The sequence below is a fragment of the Apteryx rowi genome, unplaced genomic scaffold (assembly GCF_003343035.1).
Source record: "Apteryx rowi isolate R43461 unplaced genomic scaffold, aptRow1 scaffold_352, whole genome shotgun sequence".
Lineage (NCBI taxonomy): Eukaryota > Metazoa > Chordata > Aves > Apterygiformes > Apterygidae > Apteryx > Apteryx rowi.
In genome coordinates, this window is record NW_020449997.1 from 783,342 (window position 1) to 805,755 (window position 22,414).

Genomic DNA, 22,414 nt, shown 5'->3' on the forward strand with positions numbered 1-22,414 from the left:
ATAAGAATTTCAGTTCTTTGTTTTTTTTCCAGTTTCTAAGCATTCTGCTTTCTCTTGCCTTCCCGGTTACAAAATAAACCTTGGTTGCTAGTCCTCCCTTGTAACGCTAGGCATGTGTTGACAGTTCTTCATAGTTAGTTCACAGCAGACATGCTTACCTAACCAGACAGCTACCTCTTTTTGCTGTTCCAGAAATTAACTTTCCGGTCCTAGCAAATGTTAGTACAAGCATGAATGGAAACAAGTTGAGGTGAGTCATGTGTGTATGTTAATTTAAAAAAAAAAAAAAAAAAGAGGAATTTATTTTCCTTTTATTCTCCATGTTAACGCCCACTAATTATGGGTCATCTTATGTAGCCAGATACTGTTCAATCAAGCCCCAAATGTCCTAAAACCAGCTCATGCTATTAGTCTTTTTTCCTTTTGTCTTTTAATTTCAGCATTGGTACTGAAGCTGGGATCTGTTTCTTACAAAAAAAGAAAGCATCTGACAGAGAGGAGAGATACTGCTTTTGGTAGGATTTTTTGTTTGTGTGTTCCAAATAACCTCATTTAGGTATTGTCTCAGCTCCAGAAGCCACCTGTTTCTGAGGGTATTGGAAAAGGTTGAGAGTGCTGGAGAATACATAAGACATAGAAGAGGCATTTTTGTAGATATCTGTCTGACTATCCACTGAAATGATTGCTGCTGAGATTTTCCTATATAATAACACGTTAGGAGGCTATGGAACCTTAGATGGAATAATTAAAGCCTGCCACCTACTTAACTGGCCAAGGCAGGCTGGGGGCTACGCTTAATTGTACAGCATCTGTTACCTGGTTGCAGATGGAGTTCAGACTTACTGAAAACACATGGCACAAAGTCTGGATGAGTTTTCCCTGGGGTTTAGCAGGCATCTTCTTCACCAGCTATTTCACTAAGCAATCTTCAGTTTCTTGTGAGGTCTTAACTCTTTTTTATTTTTAAAGCTTTTCATTCCAGGAAGAGCAAAGTCTGCATGCTTGAACTAATGCACAAGGGGCAGCCAAAAGCTCGCTCTGTGATGAATGAGATAAGAAAAATGTCTCCTTAACCATCTTCCTGGCATGAGGAGATGGTCTCTAGCTCATCTGGCTTGTTAAAATGGTATCTGTTACGTTGCAAGAACCCTGAATGTGACTTCCTCTTTTTCTTTGACTTGCTCTTTACCTACTATTTAAATGTCTCCAGACGTGAGCTTATGCTCTAAGGCAGTGATGCAGACTCCTAGCCAAGATGACAAAATGTGTGGCATTATAAAATGTTTATATTCCTGTAGATCGCTGCTTATTTTTAGCGGTGTAGTTTGTGTGAGTGAATGAGTCATGTTGTTCTTCACATTTTGCAGTAACTTGAATGTCAGTTTCTCAATACTAGAATGAAAAACTCAAAAAAATTTTTGTTTCATTATTTTTCTTTAGTGGTTGGTGTTGAAACATCACTGCTATCTTTGGCAAACCAGAATACGTGGAACTTTCAGGAATTTTGTTTTGTGGAACTTAATGGGTCAGGCTTTAATTGTTAATCCAGAAGGAGGCAAAAAGGAGATGGGAGTGCTCGGACTTTTCAAAATTGGAATGGTCTTAAGTTCTACTTCCGAGGCTTTACCATAGACACTTGGAAATTGTGAAATGCCAAACAGTATAAAAGTGCCCATCTCTAGAAAGTAAATGGTGGCAATAACTTAGAGAGAGGGCAGTGCATGCTTCAAAAGAAACATGCTACTTTGTGTGCTCCAGTGTTGCCATATATAAACTCAGTCCCTGCACATAGCCAACCACTGTTTTCTCGTCTGGTTCTGAAAACTGCAAATGAGAACAGGAATTCATCTCTGAACTCATAGACTGAGAGAGCCTGCTCCCAGTCTTTCTGTGATTTTTGACTGTTAATCTGAGACTGGGATTTTTACAATGACAGAGTCAAGATTTGGCAAATGTGAGTGATTGTATTTTGGAACTGGAAAGAAGTATTAAAGAAGTATTGGCATTTAATGAAGGTGGCATTTAATAAGCCTGGGAATCTTAATTAAGCAATTACCTTTTGTTAACTGTATCAACGTGTGAAGAATTTTCTTTTCAGAGTCAACATTCCCTCTGCAACTGCCTCTGAACAATGGTGTGGGTTTTGCAATATTTGTAGTTTTTAGAAATTCTGTGAAAATGGAGCTTTGCCAATCAAATAATTTAAAAAATGGTAGGCTGCTAACATTTTCTTACATTTGATTTGGAATGAATACGTGAACAGCTGTTACGGTGCTGCTTCAGCGATGCATGATGAAGTAGCCCAGCTACTGATCTCTGTCGCAGTGCTTATAGGATGACAGCTTGTGTAGGAATACACTGGCTAACTTTTCAGTTCAGAGGTGTGATACTTCTGTTGTTAGTCATGGTTGGGTGTTGACGATTTACTTAAGATTTACATGCTGTTAGCGAATCATGGGTTTCTTAGGCTTTAATATGAATAAACTTGACTCATATTTTGGAAAGTAGACGACAACTTTGGAAGGGGTGGGGAAGTGCATGTGATAATTCATTGCTTCTCTGGCTTTTATTTGGGGGGGGGAACAGCTCAAGTACTTGCCTGTAGATTCTTTGTAGTGGTTTAATTATATTTCAGGCTTCTGGGGTGGGGAGGAGAGGGCAAGAAGATGCAACTAATCCGTATTTGATCATAACAGACAAAATTGTTGCTAAAGATGAGTGGCCTGTGTTCTCTGTTTTCTCATGACGTCTGATCTTTATGTAAGCAGTAGTGTAGGAGTATGCTGAGTAGGTGAGAACGGGGTTGCATAGTTTGTGTATTTGAAGCCTGATGACTTCTCTCCTGCATAGTTAAAATGTGATTAATGAAAGGCTTGCGTTACTGAAACAGGAAGAAGATCAGATTGGATGTGTGTGTGGCTGTTTGCAAGGTATGGTCGGCTGAGAAACGCAGAGAGGGCTAAACGCTGGGTGTGCTTGGGCCAGGAACAGAGTGGTATAACCAGGGTCAGAGATGTTTCCTGCCTGGAAGATTCTTCTCTCCGTGAGAGAATCAAGTGACAAGGAGTGTCTTCCTATTAAGCAACTTCAGGAATTTGGTTCATCCACAGTAGGAAAGATCAGAACTACATACTGAAGAACAACATATTGCATATTGTGAGGGAGTCAGAGAGACCTTAAATTCCAAGTTACGTCCTCTCCACCACCTTTCCTCTGCTCAAACTTCCATGACACAGTATGAAATTCATTTCCTTTTTAATGCGTTTGAGCAAATAATTGGTGTAATAAGAACTGTGGTTTCCAAAGTTCTGTTTAAAAACTACAGCTACTTCCAGCTGCAGGCTTAATTATGTAGTCACTCTTGGGCCTGCCTTAATGTCTTTTTGCACTCACATGTCCTATCCAGTTTTAACAGAGTAGCTGCTTAAACAGATGATGGCATGTGAGCTGTGACTGGAAGCATCTTTGCATAATGGATGTCTTTATTTTACTGAGAAATTTTCTCAGACTCTTCAAGGGTGACCCATACTATAATTATTTCCCTGCAATCCTGGACATAAAATTCAGCCTTTATTTAGGTAATGTTCTGGAATTATAACTTCAAATTGTAAGGCATAGAAAAAAACATATCAGAGATGCTTTGTATTTCCTTCAAAACTTGTTTACCATTGTCAGTGAAACTACTAAAATACTAGTTCATCCCTTAGGTGTCATTGTTTTATTTTGTTTTGGGATGGAATAATTAGTTGTTGCCGTGGTTTATAGAAAGCATGAGTGTAACACTCTGAACTGAAACATGAGTCTTGGTTAACACTGTATATTATTATTATAATGTTTTCCCTTGAAATTGTAAAGGTGGTTGTTGTAGCAAGCTGAAGAGAATTTTTATGCGTTATTAGGAGTAGTGTTGTGAGCAAAGAGAACAGAAGGTGCTCAAAGGCAGATGCTTTGGTAAAATTGAGCAGGTGCATGATGCTTTTACCAAATAACTTAATTCCTTTCAAGATGTGGAGGGGATTGAAGAGTTTTCCTCTGTTGTATGGCAATTTTGCTGCTCCTCCTTAGGCTTTCTGAGGTCCCTTCTCCCATGCTCCTAGCATACTATGGGTGCAGGTATGGTGCTATCAGATATTAAACAGACTGTCTTCTTTATTGGGATGCCAAGGAACATGTTCCAAGTAGCATTCAGAAACCAGTGCTTGAAATGTCACATTCACTTGGAGGCTGCTGTCTGTGCTATGAATAAGAAGGAAACCTGAAAATAGTACCTTCATGGGAGAAAGAATAACTGGTACTGGTGAGCTCCTTCTGCCTTTGTTTTGGGTTTCCTCCCGCTGTTACAAGAGATTATCCATGTTTATAAATTAAAGCCAGACAGGTGCAAAACAGGAGCTCTTTTTGAGGTTTAACTGGCCATGGAACAGCAGACCAGGAGAGTCCATCTCTTGAAATCTGCAAGTTGGGATGGGTCTCTCCCTTTCCTAGCCAAGTATAAGTTTCTGGAGAGACTACCTAGAATTGTGTGGCCTGTGAATGTCAGAGCAGGTGGTCTTAATGGTTTCTTCTCATTTTAAAATCTAAGAATTCTCACACATACCAGTTGTTGTATTTTGAATTGTGTAGGAGGGTATTTTTTGATAGAATGAGAGCGTGAAATCAGGCAGGAATGGCAGTGTGGTAGCCACTGCATACAGTGGAAATGATTGCCTGGTGTGGACATAAAAAAAAAAAACAACAATGGGAAGTGTCTCTCTTTTTGCAGAGACTGAGCAAGGAAAATATCTGCCGTCTAAGACTGAGAAAGTCTAATTCTTCCCCTAACTTAAGAATATCACAGGGCAGTGAAGAGAATGTGCAATTTGTTGTCTTAGCTGAAGGGAATGGATTTTGTCCAAACTTGATTCCAGGGGTAAATGACTTGCTTTATTTTTGGCTGTAATGGCAGAGGGTTGGTGGGAAAGAGGGAAAATGAAATCTAAAGCTTCCTGTGTTTAGTGCCCAAGTGTTCCTGAATGTTCGTGCGACATGTGCATGTGTCTGCTTTAAAGACAACTTGCGAAAGACCCACAAAGTGTCAGATACATATTTTAAGCACGATGCACAAAGTTGCATACAACAGGGCGTATCATAGCAGATTGCTCTTACTTCTTTACAACCCTGTTCAGTACGCTTTTCTCAAACAGTGTATCGTATAGCAAATAGCTTATCTGCCATGACTCTTGCAATTGCTGGAGAGCCAAGCCAAGCACTTTTGTCCTGATTGGACACTGCAGCCAATGTGTGCGCTTAGGAGGGGTAAGGGTACTTGCTGGAAATGCAGAGACTTGAGGATTTGACGGGGCAGAGGAAAAAAGGAGAGCTCTCAGGCAGTGTTTGGGATGGATTTGACAAACATCAAAGTACAAGAAAAGATATTGCAAAGATGAGTTGGACATGACCTGGATTTTGGGTTTTTTTAGTTGAATTTGTCAGTGAGAGAAGACTTTGCATGTTAAAGTTTTTTGTTAAGTGGCAAGATTAAGCTTACAGCTATAGGAAGGGCTAATTGAGTAGTGAGTGGGAAAGGGATAGAATGATGGAGTTAAAATCTCTGTATCTGAAAGTATGATACCTAATTACTTAATAGCAATGAACAAGACTTGGCTTCAGATGGCTATAGGTTAGTGTGATGCTGATCTTTTAGCATATGAAAATGCACTTTTGTCCTGATACCTTGCAAAACCTAACAGCTGATTTGTTTGTTCATAGCTTTCCTCTATTTAAAAATCAAAATAGCTCTCAAGGATTCGTATTATGTGAGATAGGTAGACACAGATGGAGATATGAAAGCCTGCTTGTTTAGAAAGCTGAAAAAGGAGCCCCAGAGCCATTGCTTGAGTAATCAGAATTACATCTCTGTGGTACTTGTATTCAAGCATTGTTGTTTTGTTTTTTGTTTGCTTTTTTCCTTTAATATAAAGTGCTTGCATTGCAGAATGAGTATTGTCTAGCATTAAAACTTGCTTAATTTGATTTTTAAATATCAAAATGTCTGAAAAAATAAGCAGTAATAGGAAAAAATTGCTTATTGTTAAGTTTCCCTTATTATTCATGCAAAAAATGTGATTTAAGAAAACTACATGTGTTTTGCAGGAGAAGCTGTAGAAGGCCTTCGAGAGAGTGATTATCTTCTGATTCATTCATGCCGACAGTGGACAACAATTACAGCTCACAGTCTGGAGGAAGGTCACTACGTCATAGGGCCAAAGATAGAAATCCCTGTACATTATGCAGGTAAAGCTATCAACCTGAAATAGAAGTTCAAAGAGAATAAATTGCCTACCAATTACATTGATCATTTTATTTGACAGAGAGAAGCTATGTGTCTGTCAGTGACTGTGATTTAACTTTTTAATAATGTCACAGAGCACAGGAGATACTGGCTTACTCCCAGGGCTAGATGTATTTCATCGGGCAGCACATTGACAGAATACATGGCTACACAGAAGAGTCAGTTTTAATTCCAGTCTAACCAATTGCCAGTATTTTTCATCTGTGATGTTGGTAACAAAGTATGGAAGTTTGAAAATGCCATGAAGTGTTCAATCAAAGATGGAATGGATTTTACACTTCACTGCATACTCAAGTTGGGGGGGATTTTTTTTAATATTTCCATGTTAAAAATCAGAGATCATTCATAATAATACTGAAGCTAACAGTATTAGCTACTGGGAAGTTAATGCTTCTCAGTAGCTTCTTGTCACTGACTGCCTTTTTGGATGATGCAGTGTTACTGTTGTTCCATGTACATATAGTGCAACTAACTAATCAATACTTACTGTACGATTTCAAATTAGTTTTACTTTCTTAAGAAGTTATTTCTAATGATGTTTCCTACTACTTAATATCCTTTTTCACAAGTTGGATAAGAGAATACTATACAAGTGGGGGATACTTATCTAACTGCAGTAAGATACAAAAATTTACAAAGCTGGAAAGTGTTAACTGAAGGAATCATCTGGAAAGAAGTGGAACTTAGTACCATGCTTTTACTCTGTCTTTGGTATAGCCAATTGTTAAATGAGTAATCTGTTCAGCTCTCTTACTATGTCATTTAAAATGTTGGTGTAATGAGAGTGTGCTTAGTTGTATAAGAGCTGACTGAAATTTTTTGGTTTAACCACATCAGTGCTGTAACTGCAGTGATGCACCATATTTCAGTGATGGAACTTATTTCAGTTGCCTTGTTCCGTGCCATTTTTCCTTGGAGTTGACTTCTGGAAGGTTGATTTGTTTAAAGCCACTTTTAAAAGCTTCAGACTCATGGCACATGATGTCATAATACACATGGCATTAAAACCCTCTGAATTTAACTTTCTTAGTATAAACAGCTTCTAGTGCTTATGCTTAGTAACAGCTTTTTTTTTCTTTTTATACCTCCTGACTGCTTAAGCCTCAGTGCAGAACCCAGATAAGCACCTCACATCCTACAAACTGAGTGGTGCACTTCAGAATCCTCACTGTGATTCCTGGAAGAAGAACAGGAATTATTTGTGTGAAAGAAGATTGGACTCTTTAAGAGTTTAGTGAATCTTGGATCCTAGTTTGTAAAGAACTTAAAAAAAACATCTGCTAAGCAGGCCTTCCTGACTCTTTATTCTTCATTCATTTGTGGCTTATTTACATAGATATTGGCAAAATCAAAATCTAAACTGGTTGGACTGTCCCCTAAAATATATATTTTGCTTTCAAACAGCCTCCAGAAGGTTCCCTTCCATAAACCCCTCACTATTGAGATGAAAAGATAAGAAAGTTCAGAAACTGCCATTTAGTGAGGGCACTTGCTAAATGTGTGATGGGTTCTGACACTGCCAAAAATGCTCAGTGCTAACTTGCAATATTGACCTGTGTGGTATTGTTGTGCTATGGGCTCATCTTGAAACGAGGGAAGTGTGTAAGCCTATGAAGGTTAGTTATTAGAGCACTGCAGTCTGGTGCGTGGGTGCTAACATCTAAATGTATTCAGAGACATCTTCCATATCCTAAAGATAAATTTATGCTGCAGTTGACTGCCATACAGAGATCTCTAAGTTAACACTAAGTGAGCTTTCAGCTCTGCATTGTGTGGTGTGCTGTTGAGTTACTGATTTTGGGATCCAGAACCCTGCGGTATAGAGGCTAAGTTTAATGTAGCTGCCTAAAAAGACTTATTATGTTGGGTACTGTCCTTGCTGCAGTTATGCTGCTAGTTCTGGAACTAGCTTGGGCATCTGCTCTGCTCTGCAATAAGCTGGAAAAAGGCTGGGAGATAGGAGCGCTCCAGGATCATTAGTCTTCCTGAGGAGGAAGTGTTGTTACTGATGGGTAGGGCCTTCAGCTGGTGATTGCCTTGTGAGCTCACTGGTGCAGCCCCTTGTTTGCATGCAACATCTTTGTCTTTTACAAAAAACACAATTGGAGCAGTTGGCAGACTGCTTTTATGAGGTACTGCCATTAAGTTTTTGTTTTTAGAGCAGGGATTTTATGTCCTTGTAGGAAAATGGTTCTAAATTGTATTGCTGTGTAAATTTAGGGTTATAGGACTCAGCTGATCTTTGCATGCTGTGAGTTCAAGCTTCTGTTGAGTGAGACATGTAGTATGAACACCCAGTTGTGGGTGAACACCCACTGTTTAAGCCGCCTACCAGAAAAAACCTCAGACATTGAATGTAAGAGTTCATTTAAAATGACTTTCCAAGCTTATTTCTACTTTACAATTTTGTTGGGGTGGTGATGGTGGTAAAGAGTTACTCTGTTAGTGTGGCAGATTGCACAATGGTTTTGGTTGCAGCTGTGAAGCAGAAAGGGAAGTTGAAATTAATTTCATTCTCCTGAGACTGTGAATATAAGTACTACAAAGTCATCGCTCACATATGTAAATACTAGTATAAAGTAAATCTTATTTTGCTACTTGCCAAATCAGATTTTAGTGTCGTTATTAGACCTAAATATCAATAAAGCCTTATTAAAGAAGAAAAAGGCTGTATTTCATTTAAGTGAAGTCTCATTAATGGAACCTCTGTGTTCTGCTGTCCTGCTGATGGTACCTTCCTGACTGAGAAACTGCTATAGGTGTTTGCTTTTGTGGATGTGCAGTATGGTCAATTTTTTGCTATTGTCGTCAAGAAACAGTCATATGACAGCTGTTAGTCTGAGCATTCCCTCTTGAATACTCTTTCCAGTTTGCTTCTCTTTAGAGTAAAAGCTAAAGTTAATGTAGCATCTAGTTCAATTTTCATGTAATTAAAACCAAATGGCTAATGTGTTTCCAGCTCTTAAAACAGAGGAGGTCTTCACGTGCATATAGAATGAAGAGCAGATCAGAATTACTGCCCTGGTAGTGTCCCGGCTTGGTATAGGAGAGCAGACTTCATGAGAGTCCAAGATACACCATTACAACTTATGGATGTTGCTGCGGTGTCCTTTCCTTTGGTACCTATAGTTTATACTTGATGCTTAAATGGAAAGCAGTAAAGACCTTGTTATGAGCTAGCTTTATATAATTCCTGGTACTATGATATTCCTAGTACTAGACTTATACTGTAAACAAAGAACGTGTGCCATCTCTACCCTCCAGCAGATGACAAATGTTACCATACTTTTGGCTTAGGCAGGGCTTTATATCTTTACCTTGGTAAATGCGTACTGTAGTAACCTCTGGAAAATACTATTGTATGATCTGAATTTGGAACACAGGAGGCATTTTGATATTTTGCATTAGACTTCACTGTGCTGCATCTTGTCAAGAGGAATGCCTCTTTCTTCTGTGCAGAGGTGGCTGTAGGGAAGGATTTGCAACACAGGTATTCCTGACCACTTCTCAAACATATTCCTGAAAACTGGAAGTGATTTAAGTAGCTGTATGGAGGCCTCAGATGTTGTCTGGCCCGGGTGTTATGTTCCAGGGCTATGCAGCTCAAAACCATCAAAACAGTTTTTGAGGTTTTATCAGCTTAAGCCACAGAGGTCTCCTGCTCTGACTTGAAAGAGCTGAGGTTCAGACTAATGTAAATGTCTGTGTTACATGGCCACATTTAGTTATGTGTGTGGATTACTGCTTTGAGAGTTTATAGAATTGGATGTGGTTGCTTAAAACTTGCTGTATGGGAAAAGCAGTGCAGAGGGCTGTAGAATGAATCACATGTGTGTGCGTACTCTCACCTGTGCAATGTAATCTTTTTCCAACAGGCTGTACTGATATTGATGAGTGTTTGCAGGGGAAGAAAAACTTTCTTTGGAGGAGTTGGAGGCGACTGGGTTATTTTGCTCAAAATATTCACTATCATATTCAATTGGATCATAACAAGACCTTTACGATTGTTTTTAGGGCTTTATCTTTGTTGTTGCAACTGATGGTTCATTTGCTGTCCTGTCCTATTTGCTACAGGGTTTTTCTCCCTCTGAAAGCAAGAACTCCTCTTCTGAGGTGATGTTCAAACAAACAAAAATGCACATGTAAAATTCCCTTTTTTAAGCTTCTGATCAGCTTTGCCCAGGGTTGAGAAGGAATTACCTCCTGCATCAGTGCTGCCATCTACGCGTTCCTACAAGGTAGCTAATAAAGAAAATATTTCTATAAGAAATTAGAAAGTAACACCCTGTTCCAGGGTGTGCCACATTGTAATGTATCTGGGGTGTTGGAAATACTCGTCCTGTGACCTCATGCCTCCCAGCCACATAATGAAGGTGAAGGTGTACAATTACTAACACAGAATAATCACTTGTACCTTGTCTGGTTGCTTACCTAAGTATACTGATAGCTTTCCTGATGTCTTTTTAAATGAAGAAATGTAAAACCTTGTGATGTGACCCTTTCCCAGGTGGGGCAGCTTGTGGGAATGAGTCAGATATCCCTTCTCTGATTTTAGAACTAGTGTACAATGAACATCCTACTGAAACCTGTTTCTACTGGTTTGATTTATTAATCATGGAGCAGTGCCTGATAGGCCTGTTCCTTGTTGCATCCTGTTAACAGGGAGGAAGACACTGTCTGCAGATCTTCTCAAGAGTGAACTTGCCTTTTCAGTTGTGGGGCTGGAGAGCTCGCGGAGGTTTTGCAACATGCAGCTTCAGAAGTTTCTCTCGTGTCCAGAGACGTGCCTGCCTCTAAGACACAATTTTGAACTTCCAGCAGGCGTACTACTACCTGCTCTGGGATAGTCAGAGCCTGGACATTAGGAAAGCAGAGTACTGAAGTATGGTGCGAGTTAGCCATCTCTTAGTTGTCTTGAGATGTTGACAGCAGCTACTGTTGCCAAGTACCTGTCTTGAGTCCGTTTCATCCTTGGTCTGGAAGAGCTTGAATTTTGATTTTGGTGATACTGGGCACTGCTAGCTGTTTACTAATACATTCGGCCTTCTCTAGGTATGCTCTGTGGCTCTCTTCATGGCTTTGGAGAGAGGAACAAACATCAGATTAGTCTCTGGTTGACAATTTTATAGTATTTATTGCTGACTTGTATCACTTTGCGGGCAGGGGCGCTCTCTTCCCTGAACTTCAGTTTAGCCTTGTCCTTCCCTAAAGTCTGCAACTTAATGTTGTCTGCTCTCTGTGGTAGGTGGTGTTGGGCCAGGTGCCCTTTTACTCAGCTTTGCCTCACTAGAAATAGAAGATGGAGGCAGGGAGAGCTAAACCTATTCTTTTGTGTAAGTGGAATAGTACAGCTCTGATGTAGTAATTTTTAGGTTCAAAGAGGTGGGTGAGATCTGAAACAGGGAGGGACACTATTTTGGGGTAGGGAGCTTATTTAGGTGATCCTTTCCAGCAAACAGATACACCACTCCCTGATATGAGACGTGTTTTGCGTTTTAATTTGTGTTTTGCTTTGAACTTAGCCTGGCAGCAAACTATCAAATAGTTCTCCTGGAGCTCTTGTGCTGTACAGCTGAATATAACGTCCAGAGAACAGGGCCTGAATTCAGTGTTTCTAAAAGAGGCAGGCTGTTGTGTGTGTGGTGGTGGTGGGGAGTGTTAAATGATTAATGAATGCATGGCCTCAAAAGAAAAGCAAAACAAAAATCAACCCACATTTGTAACCCCCTGATACTCAAGGGTTTTTTTTGTTTTGTTTTGTTTTTTTTCTTTCAGAAGACTATACTTGATAATCTGGAAAGCAATTGCAGGTTTAAAAGCTTTTCTTTGCAGGTACCACTAATAAAAGCATTGCCACCAGCATATGATCTTCAAACTTTTGAAAGAGAAATATGACTTTTCTAACTCCAAGTACTTGATTGTGTGAAGTTTCCTGAGAATTGCCACCTTTTTCTCCCTAGAGGCAAAAAGAAAGAACATCTGCAGAGTAAGAGCACTCACATTTGTGAGAAGTGCTTGGCTCTTCAGTTAACAAGTCTGAGACCAGGAATCTCTGAAACATTTGTAACTCCCCATGTAGAATCATTCAGTACATTTTCTCTCAGGGAAATGATTATGTCTTAAAAGATATTTACCTGCTTGTTATTTTGTTTAACTGCTCCCTTCTTTTCCCCACCAAACATTACATTTTTCTATTCCAGGGAATCAAGACTGTAATCTGGCAGCTGTTTTCATATTCTTGGATTTTTCAAACCTCTTACTGAGAGGTAATGGATGAATTACTCTCCCATACATTTAACGAAGTGGGATTGGTTTGTTTGTTTACACAGGCTTACCTTTAACATGTTTAGCTGATACCACTCTTCCCCATGTTCCCATCCGTTTATGTTATTCCTTGTTCTGTGCCAATTTAAACTTTGGCAAATATCTCTCCATTGACCTACAGTTCAATATTAAGTCACAGCATTGAAATGCAAGTACTGAAGATGTGGGGAAAAACTGCTTATTTCTTTTGCTTCTGTGGGATCATGTTCTTCCAATTCCTTCATTTTTTTTCCCACCGTTACCCAGTCCCATGAAGTAGCAGCTTTTTATATAAGGTTAATGAAATATTCCTGCTTTGTCGGATCCCCAGGATTGAAGCCTCACTCTTTTATTTTGCATTTTGTTTTAGACCTATTTGGGAACATGTATGTAGGTTTTTCTGGTTTTTGTTTGCTTGCTTGCTCACTTGCTTCTTTTTTGTTGAACAGTAGTTTGTCCTGAGCCGAAAGAGTTTGCTCTAAGCATATACTGTACTTGCTTTCTAGTATCATGTGCTGATGACTTTCCACAATGCAAACTATGGATCAGAAATACCTTTTCTGTGTGGGGAGACGATTCAAAATTAGCTTCCAGTGAGACATCAGTGTGCAATTCTGCGTAAGGCTGCACTGCTGAGAATGTCTTGCAGTACTCTCAACATGAGGTCTCTGGAGTCGGGCAGACTTCTTGTGTGGTGTCCAGTTTCCTTGAAGTTATCATCCTCATAAATTAAAATCAACAGACTGAGACTGCTTCTCTCTTTTTGTATGTATGTGTGTATACGTATGTATAGAAATGTCTGTGAGAGAATTCTGGAGTCTCTCATCTACAGAGTTTGTAGAATTTTCTTGACTTTCATTTTGCTGGCTGAAAGTATCAAAGTTCATATCCAGCATTCTGTTAAAACTCCATTCAATTCTGTGTTAGTTCCCATCTGCCTTCCAGTCTTGCTGGCTGGCCTGGTTCAAACATCCCAAATTGCTGTAGAGTTTGCAGCTGTCAAAGGGTTGCTGCTCTTTGGTGTAATCAGTATGGCAGGGTCAGTTCACAGGATATTATTTTTGCCAGTTGTGGTGGAAGACTCTGATTATATTCCAGAAATTTTATAAAGAGAGAATATCTGATTTTTCTATCTCACTTTCTAGCCTGGAAGAAGAGTTTGTGGTTTGTACACACAAGTTGTGATATGAAATTTGATTTGTTTCATGGGATTTGCATGGTGCTTTAAAGCAAACAAAAACTTGTGATGATACAGATAGTTTTCAATACAGTCTCTGCGATATACCAAAGTACTCGGGAGACGAGAAAGAGGTGCATGATTTTAGATACAGCCATCCTGTTCTCCTCTATTTTGACTTCAGCATGAGTGTAATGTTACCCTTGTTTAGAAGCCCAAGAAGCCAGCGTTGCACTTCCTGTGCTTTCTGCACTTTTATTTGGGAAGAGGGAAAGGGAGTAGGAGGAGAGAGGAAAACTTGCAGCTTTTACAACTGATGAACCGAAGTATCATCTGTTCTTCTCGTACTACCCCAGTTCTTGTCTGTTACTCTAGGTCTGCAAACTTGCTACTTGCTGAAATTCAGCTGTAATCTTACAAGCATTCATTGTAAATTCCACCCCCCCACCCCCCCCCGGATCTCTGTGGGCAGCAAAGAAGCTGATAGTTGTATCAGCTAGGAGAGAACTAGAGAGGCTTGTACGGGTGAAATTAACTGGGGAAAATGACTTTTTAAAAGATTACTGTTGAGGAAAGCAGCCAGGAAACTGGTTCCCCACAGACTGGGAGATGGGCTAAATCACAAAAGATTTGCTCAGTGTTGCTTGAATCACTTTGCCTAGCTGTTGGTGGCTGCAGTGCTCCACCGTAGCACTGTGAAGCAGTAGGCTCATTTGCATGATGCTAGAAAGACTTTAGTGCTTGAGAGAAGGATCTAAAAGCTGCCTAACTTAACCACTAGGAAGGAAAAGGCTAATCCACTGTGGGAATTTGAGCAGTATTTAGGGCTACACATGAGATTCCGGTCCAATCCCACGTTTCTGGGCACTTGAGATTGCCCTGAGTGCTTAGCTGAAAGGTAAATGGGAATGAGGCACCTCTTTTCCCAAGAGGAAGATGTTCTCCTCTTTCGTGAGATATAACTGAAGGATTTAAAAGCAGGATGTGCATGAACACTACTGCACACCTAGTTGTTGAGCACTTGCCGGTGAGGTTGGGGTAGGGACCAGTGTTTCAGTCCTTGCTTAGTTTCCATGCACGATAGTCGGAAATGGAGATATATCAAGGAAGCACAAGCCACCGTTCTCTGCAAAAATGCTCCCTTTCTGGTTCCTGGAAGTGAAAGGTGGAAGAATTGCCTATTTTTATGGATTGCCAGGAAAACTAGGCATAAACTAAGCCTGAAGCTGCTCTGCATTGTTATATCCTGAAGTGAATGTTTGGGCAGGTAGAAAACTTGAAGGCCAGTTAGAAGCTCAGAGAGGGTGTGTTAGCCTGTAGACTGTAACTTGAAGTCTGTAACTTCAGTCCTGTTTTCCTAAAGTGGAAGTGGTGTATTTATATATGTATTTGTATACATGTATTTGCATATATATTGATATATGCATTTTTTATATATTTAAAATATATGTATAAATATACATATAAAAGTGTGTGTATGTGTGTGTGTGTGTATGTATGTGTGTGTGTGTGTATATATATATATTTATATATATATATATATTTTTTACCCCATTCATCTGTCCTCAAAGCTGACCCTTGATAGGAGAATAAGAGAAGGCAATTATAAAGACCACGGTCACTGCTTAATTGGCAAAAAATATATGCCTTGCTTCCTATGCAAAATTTAAGGAAGAATTTTTATAAAATCTGTTTTAGTGGAAAATAAGTGCGTTTTGGGTTGATAATTCATACCAGTAATGATACTTTTWTTTTTTAATCTCTTAACTCTGGTACATGAAGTTAGGCTTTATGTTTTTAAAAGAACAGTGTATCAAGTGCAGAAGGAAGAAAGCATGTGTGGCTTCTATTTAAAAAAAAAAAAAAAAAAAAGGAGAAAGAGAAGAAGAAGAAGAATGCGGTCACCAGTTTGACTGCCCCATGACTCATACTCTTACCTGAATTATAGTGCATGCTAGTAGCAGATACAGATTGTTGCAGAAAAGTACAATCCTTGATGTTTAGGGGATTTTGGTATGATTTATTGCATACACTTCCTCTTCTGATTCATTTGGCTGTCTCTTCTGCCTTTAGTTTTACTTTGCCTTGAATTCATCCCCTCTTTTTCCTTTGCTGAAATTCTGATCTGTTCCAGGGTCTAAATCTGCATAGGAGTTTGAGAGGGAAGAAGTTGCTGTTAGCGGCCTATGATTAGTCTTGGAAACCTCTTTTAGACTGACTGCATCCATTTTTGCTTCTCGGGGTTGGACAGGGAGCTGTTGTCACTGAGCTAACATGGCAAATAAGGCAAAAATTAGGAATGTGTCTTTTCCTTCTTTAAACATACAGCCCAGCTGGTAGAAACCTGCTGCAGGATTTCTGATAGGTTATTAGTGTTTATGGGGGGGGGGGGGGAAGAGCTGCAGAGAAATCTATCGTGCAGGATGATGTCATCTTGTGAATTTTTGGATGCCCGAGCAGACACTTTTTCCCTGGAGCCAGTATTTGCTGTTCAAAACAACTGATAGGAAGTGTGGTAGGAATTCTTCGGTCAGCATTCTCCCCATGGAAACCAGAACACCACGTCTGGGAACGAAAGCCGGTCACGTCAGCATTGCCTATTAAAGCAGCTGACGTCACAGATGTCTTAAGCTTTGACTGAACTACTGTACCAATCAGTGCCAACAGGAAAATAAAACCATGCTATTTAAGCCACATATAACTGTTTAAATGGAGAATGTAATTTGTGTGCTTAATTTAGCCTGTGATCCAAGACAATAATTTTGCTGTGTCAGGGAAAAAAACTGTGAGCTTTGATACTTCTAGGAGTGAAAAACTGGCTCTTTTTTTCTCTGTCACGAACTATTGTGCAGAGATTTGCTGTTCTCAGCTGGCAGAGATTAACTTGTTTTGGTGGTAGTCAGGGGTGGTGGGGGGTACTATTTACACTAATAGTGAAGGTGAGTATTTTTAACTGGTTAGGAAAAATGTGGGTATTTAACTTCTCATTCTGAAAAACCTGAGCTTTAAAGGGAAACTGAAGACTGTACCTTTATTTTCATCACAGCTTTATGTACAGACACTGCTCTATTGCTTCCGCTCATTCTCTTTACTGCAGATGAGAATCCAACTTTTCTTTTGAACCAGAATGCCCTGTTTGATCCCACAGGCAGGCAGAGCAGGAGCAAAGAAGGGAATACAGCATACACATATATGCCACATGGAGTCTTCCATGGATGTCCTCAAACTAGGAACACTTGGCTGGTGAGCCACCTGTCACAAAATCTGAGACACTAACAGATGCTGCTGTCATCTTGGATGGTTGATAGTCCATGTAGAGTAAGAAAAAAGTTCTAAATCTTGCTGCTAATATGTTCTGGGGGGAGTCACCCTCACAGCACTCTCTTTAAATACTTGCCAGTAGCTCAACCTTTTCCAGTTCATCTCATGTGAATTCTGTATTGCAGTAGACAGGGAATAGTCAGCCAAAACTGGCTGGCTGCATTTGTACAGCTGGAGTAATTCAGGTCACAGTGTTCACCTGATCCCTCTTTCAGCATACGTGGGGACCTGCTCATCAGGCCTGTTTTTGTCACAGTGCCTGCACATGCGCACAAAGAAGGAAGAGGAATAGGGGATTAGGATGCACAATCACATCTGAAGATTTTGGTCAAAATAATGGGAAGTGAATTTGTCTTGTTCTGACAGAAGAATAGTGGTGTAGGGATATATATATATATTTTTTTTTTTTAATAACCTTTTGAATATAGTCAAGTGTAAGATACCTATAGGCAAGAAAGGGTGCTCAGCAGGAAGTAATGGTTGGGGCAAGCCATCTCTGAGAAAATGCTGCATGGGCCTCTGCCTTTCCAAATTAAAAATAAAGGCTGTGTAGACCAAGTGGGACTTGTGTGAAGCTGGGCAAGAAAAGTAAAACCATGGTGAGATGATATACGGGATTGGTTTTGTAATACAGTTATTTGGCTCCTGTGTCTCTGAACTTGTTTAATTACCAGGGTTCAAAGGTAGGGTGGGGGGAGGGGGGCAGGTTTAGACATTTGCTACACAAATGGCATGGCCAAAAAAGAAGACAAATAAAGTAATGCTGTGTTTTTAAGACTCATGTGTGGCTGAGTTGAGAGATCCTTTTGAGCGTGACTTGGACACCCAGCACCAGCCTCTGGGAAGAATGTGTTGCTCAGACACAGTAGAGGGGGAAGGTTTGTAGCATATTGTATGGTGCGTGATGAGAAACTCTTTGAGTAGAAATTGGAGTTACAGTATGATAGTAAATCAGCTCCAATCTTCTCTAGACATGGTTGGGATGTTAGATGGGAGAGATGATCATTACACATAGCTGCTCATGGTATTAGATTTTTCCTGTGAAGTGCTTTCAGATCCTCCAGGAGGACAGTTGCTATGGAAACATAATATGTGAATTTAGACAAACTTATTAAATGAAATTTTATGGAGGACTTGAATTTGACTTCAGAGCTGATAGTGTCTTAGTATGTAAATAGAAGAGATTCTGATCTTTATAATAAGATCTAGTGTGCTTATGTGCCTATCTGGAAAAACTGCTTTTCCTTATTCTAAAAAAAGAGGCTCAGAGATGCATTTGAAATCCTGTTTGTTTGTTTGTTTGTTTGTTTTTTAACCTCACAAGTTAAATGCGCTACTGAAGATGCACAGCGTGGATCCAAAGATCTACAAGAGCTGTTCTAGATACCTGTAGGATGAGCGCAGCTGTGCGTGCACCACCTTCCTGAGCCAGGAGCTCAGGCTTCTTGATGGCAGTCGAGCTCAGCTGGCCTTGTCAGCTCCCACTCGTGTAGTCCCCACGGTGGGTGTGGGAGTGAGTGGCGGGGATGTCACAGCAGTGCTAGGAGGCAGAGGGATGTGCTGGTGGAGGGGGAAAGTAAAAGAGACAATAGCGACAGTCTACCTGGGTGGCAGCGGAGGGCAGGAGGAAGTGTGTGGGGGGGAGGGGTGTGAGACTCCCTTACGGGATGTTGGGAAATGCCCGTCCGCAAGGACGAGGCTCTCTGCCAACCCTGTTTCAGGATCGTGGCTCTCATTAATCACCTGTAACTTTCCCAGAACAACTGAGTGGTTCTAAATACTATGATGCTTGGGAAACTTTCTGGTATCTTTTTAACAAAAAATTGCATTGCTAATCTGTATTTCTGGTTAAAACTCTAACAACTAGAATTAGGCTTGTCTAGAAGAAAGAGACATATGGCGAGCAAATGGCCCTTTTTAATGAACCTCCCACTCAGCAGTTGGCTGCTCATCCAGTTTGTGTGTGGCACAGTGTTAGAGCAGCGTCTTAGTGCCAGAAAAAAAAGCCTACAACCTTTTGGTTGGCGAGGTGGGGGGAACAGGATGAGGGACACACATCGTAACTTAGCTGTTAAAGAAAGACAAAGCATTTCAGCTTCTTCAACAATTTATTATCAAAACTGTAGAAAAATGTTCCAGAATCTAGTTTAGAGAGCTGGAAAGCATCCAGCTCTTCACTGCTCAATGGTGATTAGGTACCATACATATCTTTTTATGGTATGTGAGGGTTTTTTTAATGATAGATAAAGTAAAAGAGCGCCTTACTTCTGAAAGTCACAGTAGTCCAAAATGCCATAGTAAGTGATTACAGCTGGCTTATAGAATCATATTAAGTTTAACTTCCTCAAATACTTACCTGAAAATACTGTATTTGGTAGCCAGTAGGTCATTTGGAGGGTTGATAGCACTGTTGGCCCTAAACCCTATGAGCTGCTAATCTGGTATGTAAAATTTCTGTTGACCAGTCTCTTTTGTCACTAGTGGCTGGCATAAGGAGTCATACAAGTAAAAACGTACTTATTCATAACTTCCTCATTTAACCTTATGACTTCAAATGAACTTGTAGCAAGGTCAGACAGTCTTCCAACATTTAACCTTGCCTGATGAAGAATATTCTGTGCTATGACTGTGACTTTTAGTATTGGATCTGATGTTGATGTTCAGTTGTTCTCAAATTGCAGTAAGTTTGCTTACAGTAAATGCAATACTTTGCTCTCCATCATCCTATTACTCACCTCTTCAGAAGCTCTGCTTCCTCAGAAATCCAGTGGTGTCACTTGTCCTTCTAGCTGTAATATGGTAACACTTCTCCTAGCCACTCAGTGACCGCTTTGAAAGCGCAAAGTACTTTGCCCCCCTCTCTGCTTGCTGTTGGGGACTAGTCGGTCCTTAGCTAAAAAGCCAGTGCTTGTTTTGCGGACTGCTGCTTTGAGTGTTGTCACCATGTGGTGGTTTAGTTGGATCCTTTGTCATTATAAGAAAGAGGTTGGTTAAGTATTTCTACAGGGAAGAGGGACATGGTTCAAACCTGTTTGTGGGATTGCTTGCAAGCAGAATGGGAGGTATTGGGGTTTGCGTAGGGTTGTTGCAGCAGCAGCAGAACACAAGTAACGCTTTGCTTGACACTGTGTTTGCTCCATCTTCTGGTGCCGTGAACAAAATTCCTTTTTTGCTCTTTCAGAAGAGGATAGGAAGTAATTAGCAGCAAAGAGTGTGTGCATCCAGCTCTTTTGATAAGATATGAACTAGCTATTGCAATGTAACATAACTTCTCTAAGTCCATCATGTTAGCAATGCAGTTGTTTAAGCAGCTTGGAAACAGACTGCGTACAGTCTCAGCCAGTCTCAGGTCTAGTGACTGACAAACTGATTTGAAGTCTCTGCAGAAGAGCTGTTCAGCTGACCAGCACAGTCTGTTTCTTCTGTTCGTCTGCAGTCAAACAGATTTGCTTTTAACCTCATGTGTCTAACGGTGGCTTTGCATGTTGCTAAGTTCTCCCTCTGCAGACTTTGCTGGGACACATGCCAGCTGAGCACATACGTACAACCTTTCTGTTTCAAATTACTGATGACCAGTTATAGCAGTACAATATGGAGGGGCAGAAGGTGAAGACACTTGACTTTGTAGGTATTTGCCAAGCCATTTTATCATAATAAGGTAGTGAGTAGTAACCACTATGTGTGCACAAATACTAAATCTCACTTTGATTTGATTTCCAAAGTACCTGTATGTCAGAAGGCAGACTGTTCCCAGATAGCTTTTCTTTGTACACAAACAGTAAAAATCATTAAGCATTGGTGGGCTGAATTGGGGGGGGGGGGCTTTTTTTTTTTYTTTAGGGAGTTATGCTCTAATGGGCATGTAATGTGACTTAAAAAAAATGCAGGCAAGTTTTATACTCAATTTTACAAATGTTGTTGAGTTAAAAGGTGTTCTTTGCTGCTGCTTGGATGCAGGTAGGGATTTTTCTCATTTATTATTTAAAAAAAAAAAAGTTATTCAACTGTAAAGCATAGAGGGAGTACACAGTTTTATAGCAAGGTAAGTTAAGTAGGATGAATCAGGAGCTGGTAGGTCCTACTGACTCCACAGTAAATGATAGAAAGTTTTAGTAGTGACTGATTTTTTCCTAGAAGGGGATAATAAACTAGTAAGGGTTATTTCTATTGTCTTAATTTGTCTGGTAAAGAGAAGGATAAATTTAAAGCAACACAAAAACAGACTTTTAAGTTTTCTGCTTCTGTGGTTACTCAATAAATAGCTGAAAGAAATCTCTTTGGTATGCAGTTTTTAATATAACTACAGTTCTTCAGACTCTCAGAGCTAAATGAAATACTGAAATACATTAATATCACAAATTTCCAAGAATGTAGAATAAAGTTATTTAGTTTGTTTAGTTTAAAATAAAATAAAACCAAATTTCTTGCCCTCAAGCTTTCAAAAATGAACCACAATATGAACACTTCTGAGAGGATTACTCTATCCAAATCCCCAAATCAAAAGCAGTAAATATCTGCTACCTTTTGTGGTATGAGGCTGGGGGTTTTTTTGTTTTGTTTTGTTTTCCCCAGGGTAAGAAAATTTTCTGGCTTAAACAGCCATTATGTTCATAAGCTATGATGACTGGTAGGAGCTGTGCTGCATGTAGATAGAGGCACTTGGAAGGACTGTTTGGCTGATAAAACTGTTCCATCTTACCTATATCATAAGAACCAAATGTGCATCTTATTTGTCTGTCCCTAATGTTTGCAGTTGTATGTGGTGATGATCAGTATCGATTGGTTTTAATTGTTCAGCTTCCTAGTCAGTCACAGTGATCTTATATGAATGCATCAAAAGGCATTTATAAAATGAAGTGGAGGAAAAAGTAAGAATTGCTGCTTGGGGCCTTACCTTGAACAACAGCAAGTCTTGCTCTTCAGAATCTGAAATGGAAATTTCAGCTGTTGCATTTTGAAAGGCAACACCTGAGTAATACTTGATCATTTGATCATCTTTGTGATTTAGTTGGATCATTTAAAATAAACTCTCTTTTCAAAGGCTGATTTAAATGTTTGTGAAGCTCAGAATCTTGTATGTATAGCTATTTGGAAAACTAAAATAGGGATCTGATTGGTTAACTTTTGCCCTAGGTTTTACTCTCAACTTCAAAAGAAATCAACAGTAGAAATAACTTGGATGGTTTTTGGCAGATAAGGCTTTTGTTTGTTGTTTTCCTTAGTTGGAGGCGTTATCTTGGGATTTGAGACAGAATACTCTGACTAGCATTATTATAAGTGTT

General features: G+C 39.8%; 1 protein-coding gene across 1 annotated transcript in view; it reads left to right on the top strand.

The window, feature by feature from the left end:
* The window catches only part of GAREM1 (GRB2 associated regulator of MAPK1 subtype 1), a 100,241-nt gene that overhangs the window by 15,738 nt on the left and 62,089 nt on the right, over positions 1–22,414 (top strand). Inside the window, exon 2 of the mRNA XM_026072836.1 lies at positions 6,133–6,273. Within this exon, the coding sequence (XP_025928621.1) occupies positions 6,133–6,273 (141 nt within the window). The remainder of the gene's footprint in view (positions 1–6,132; positions 6,274–22,414) is intronic.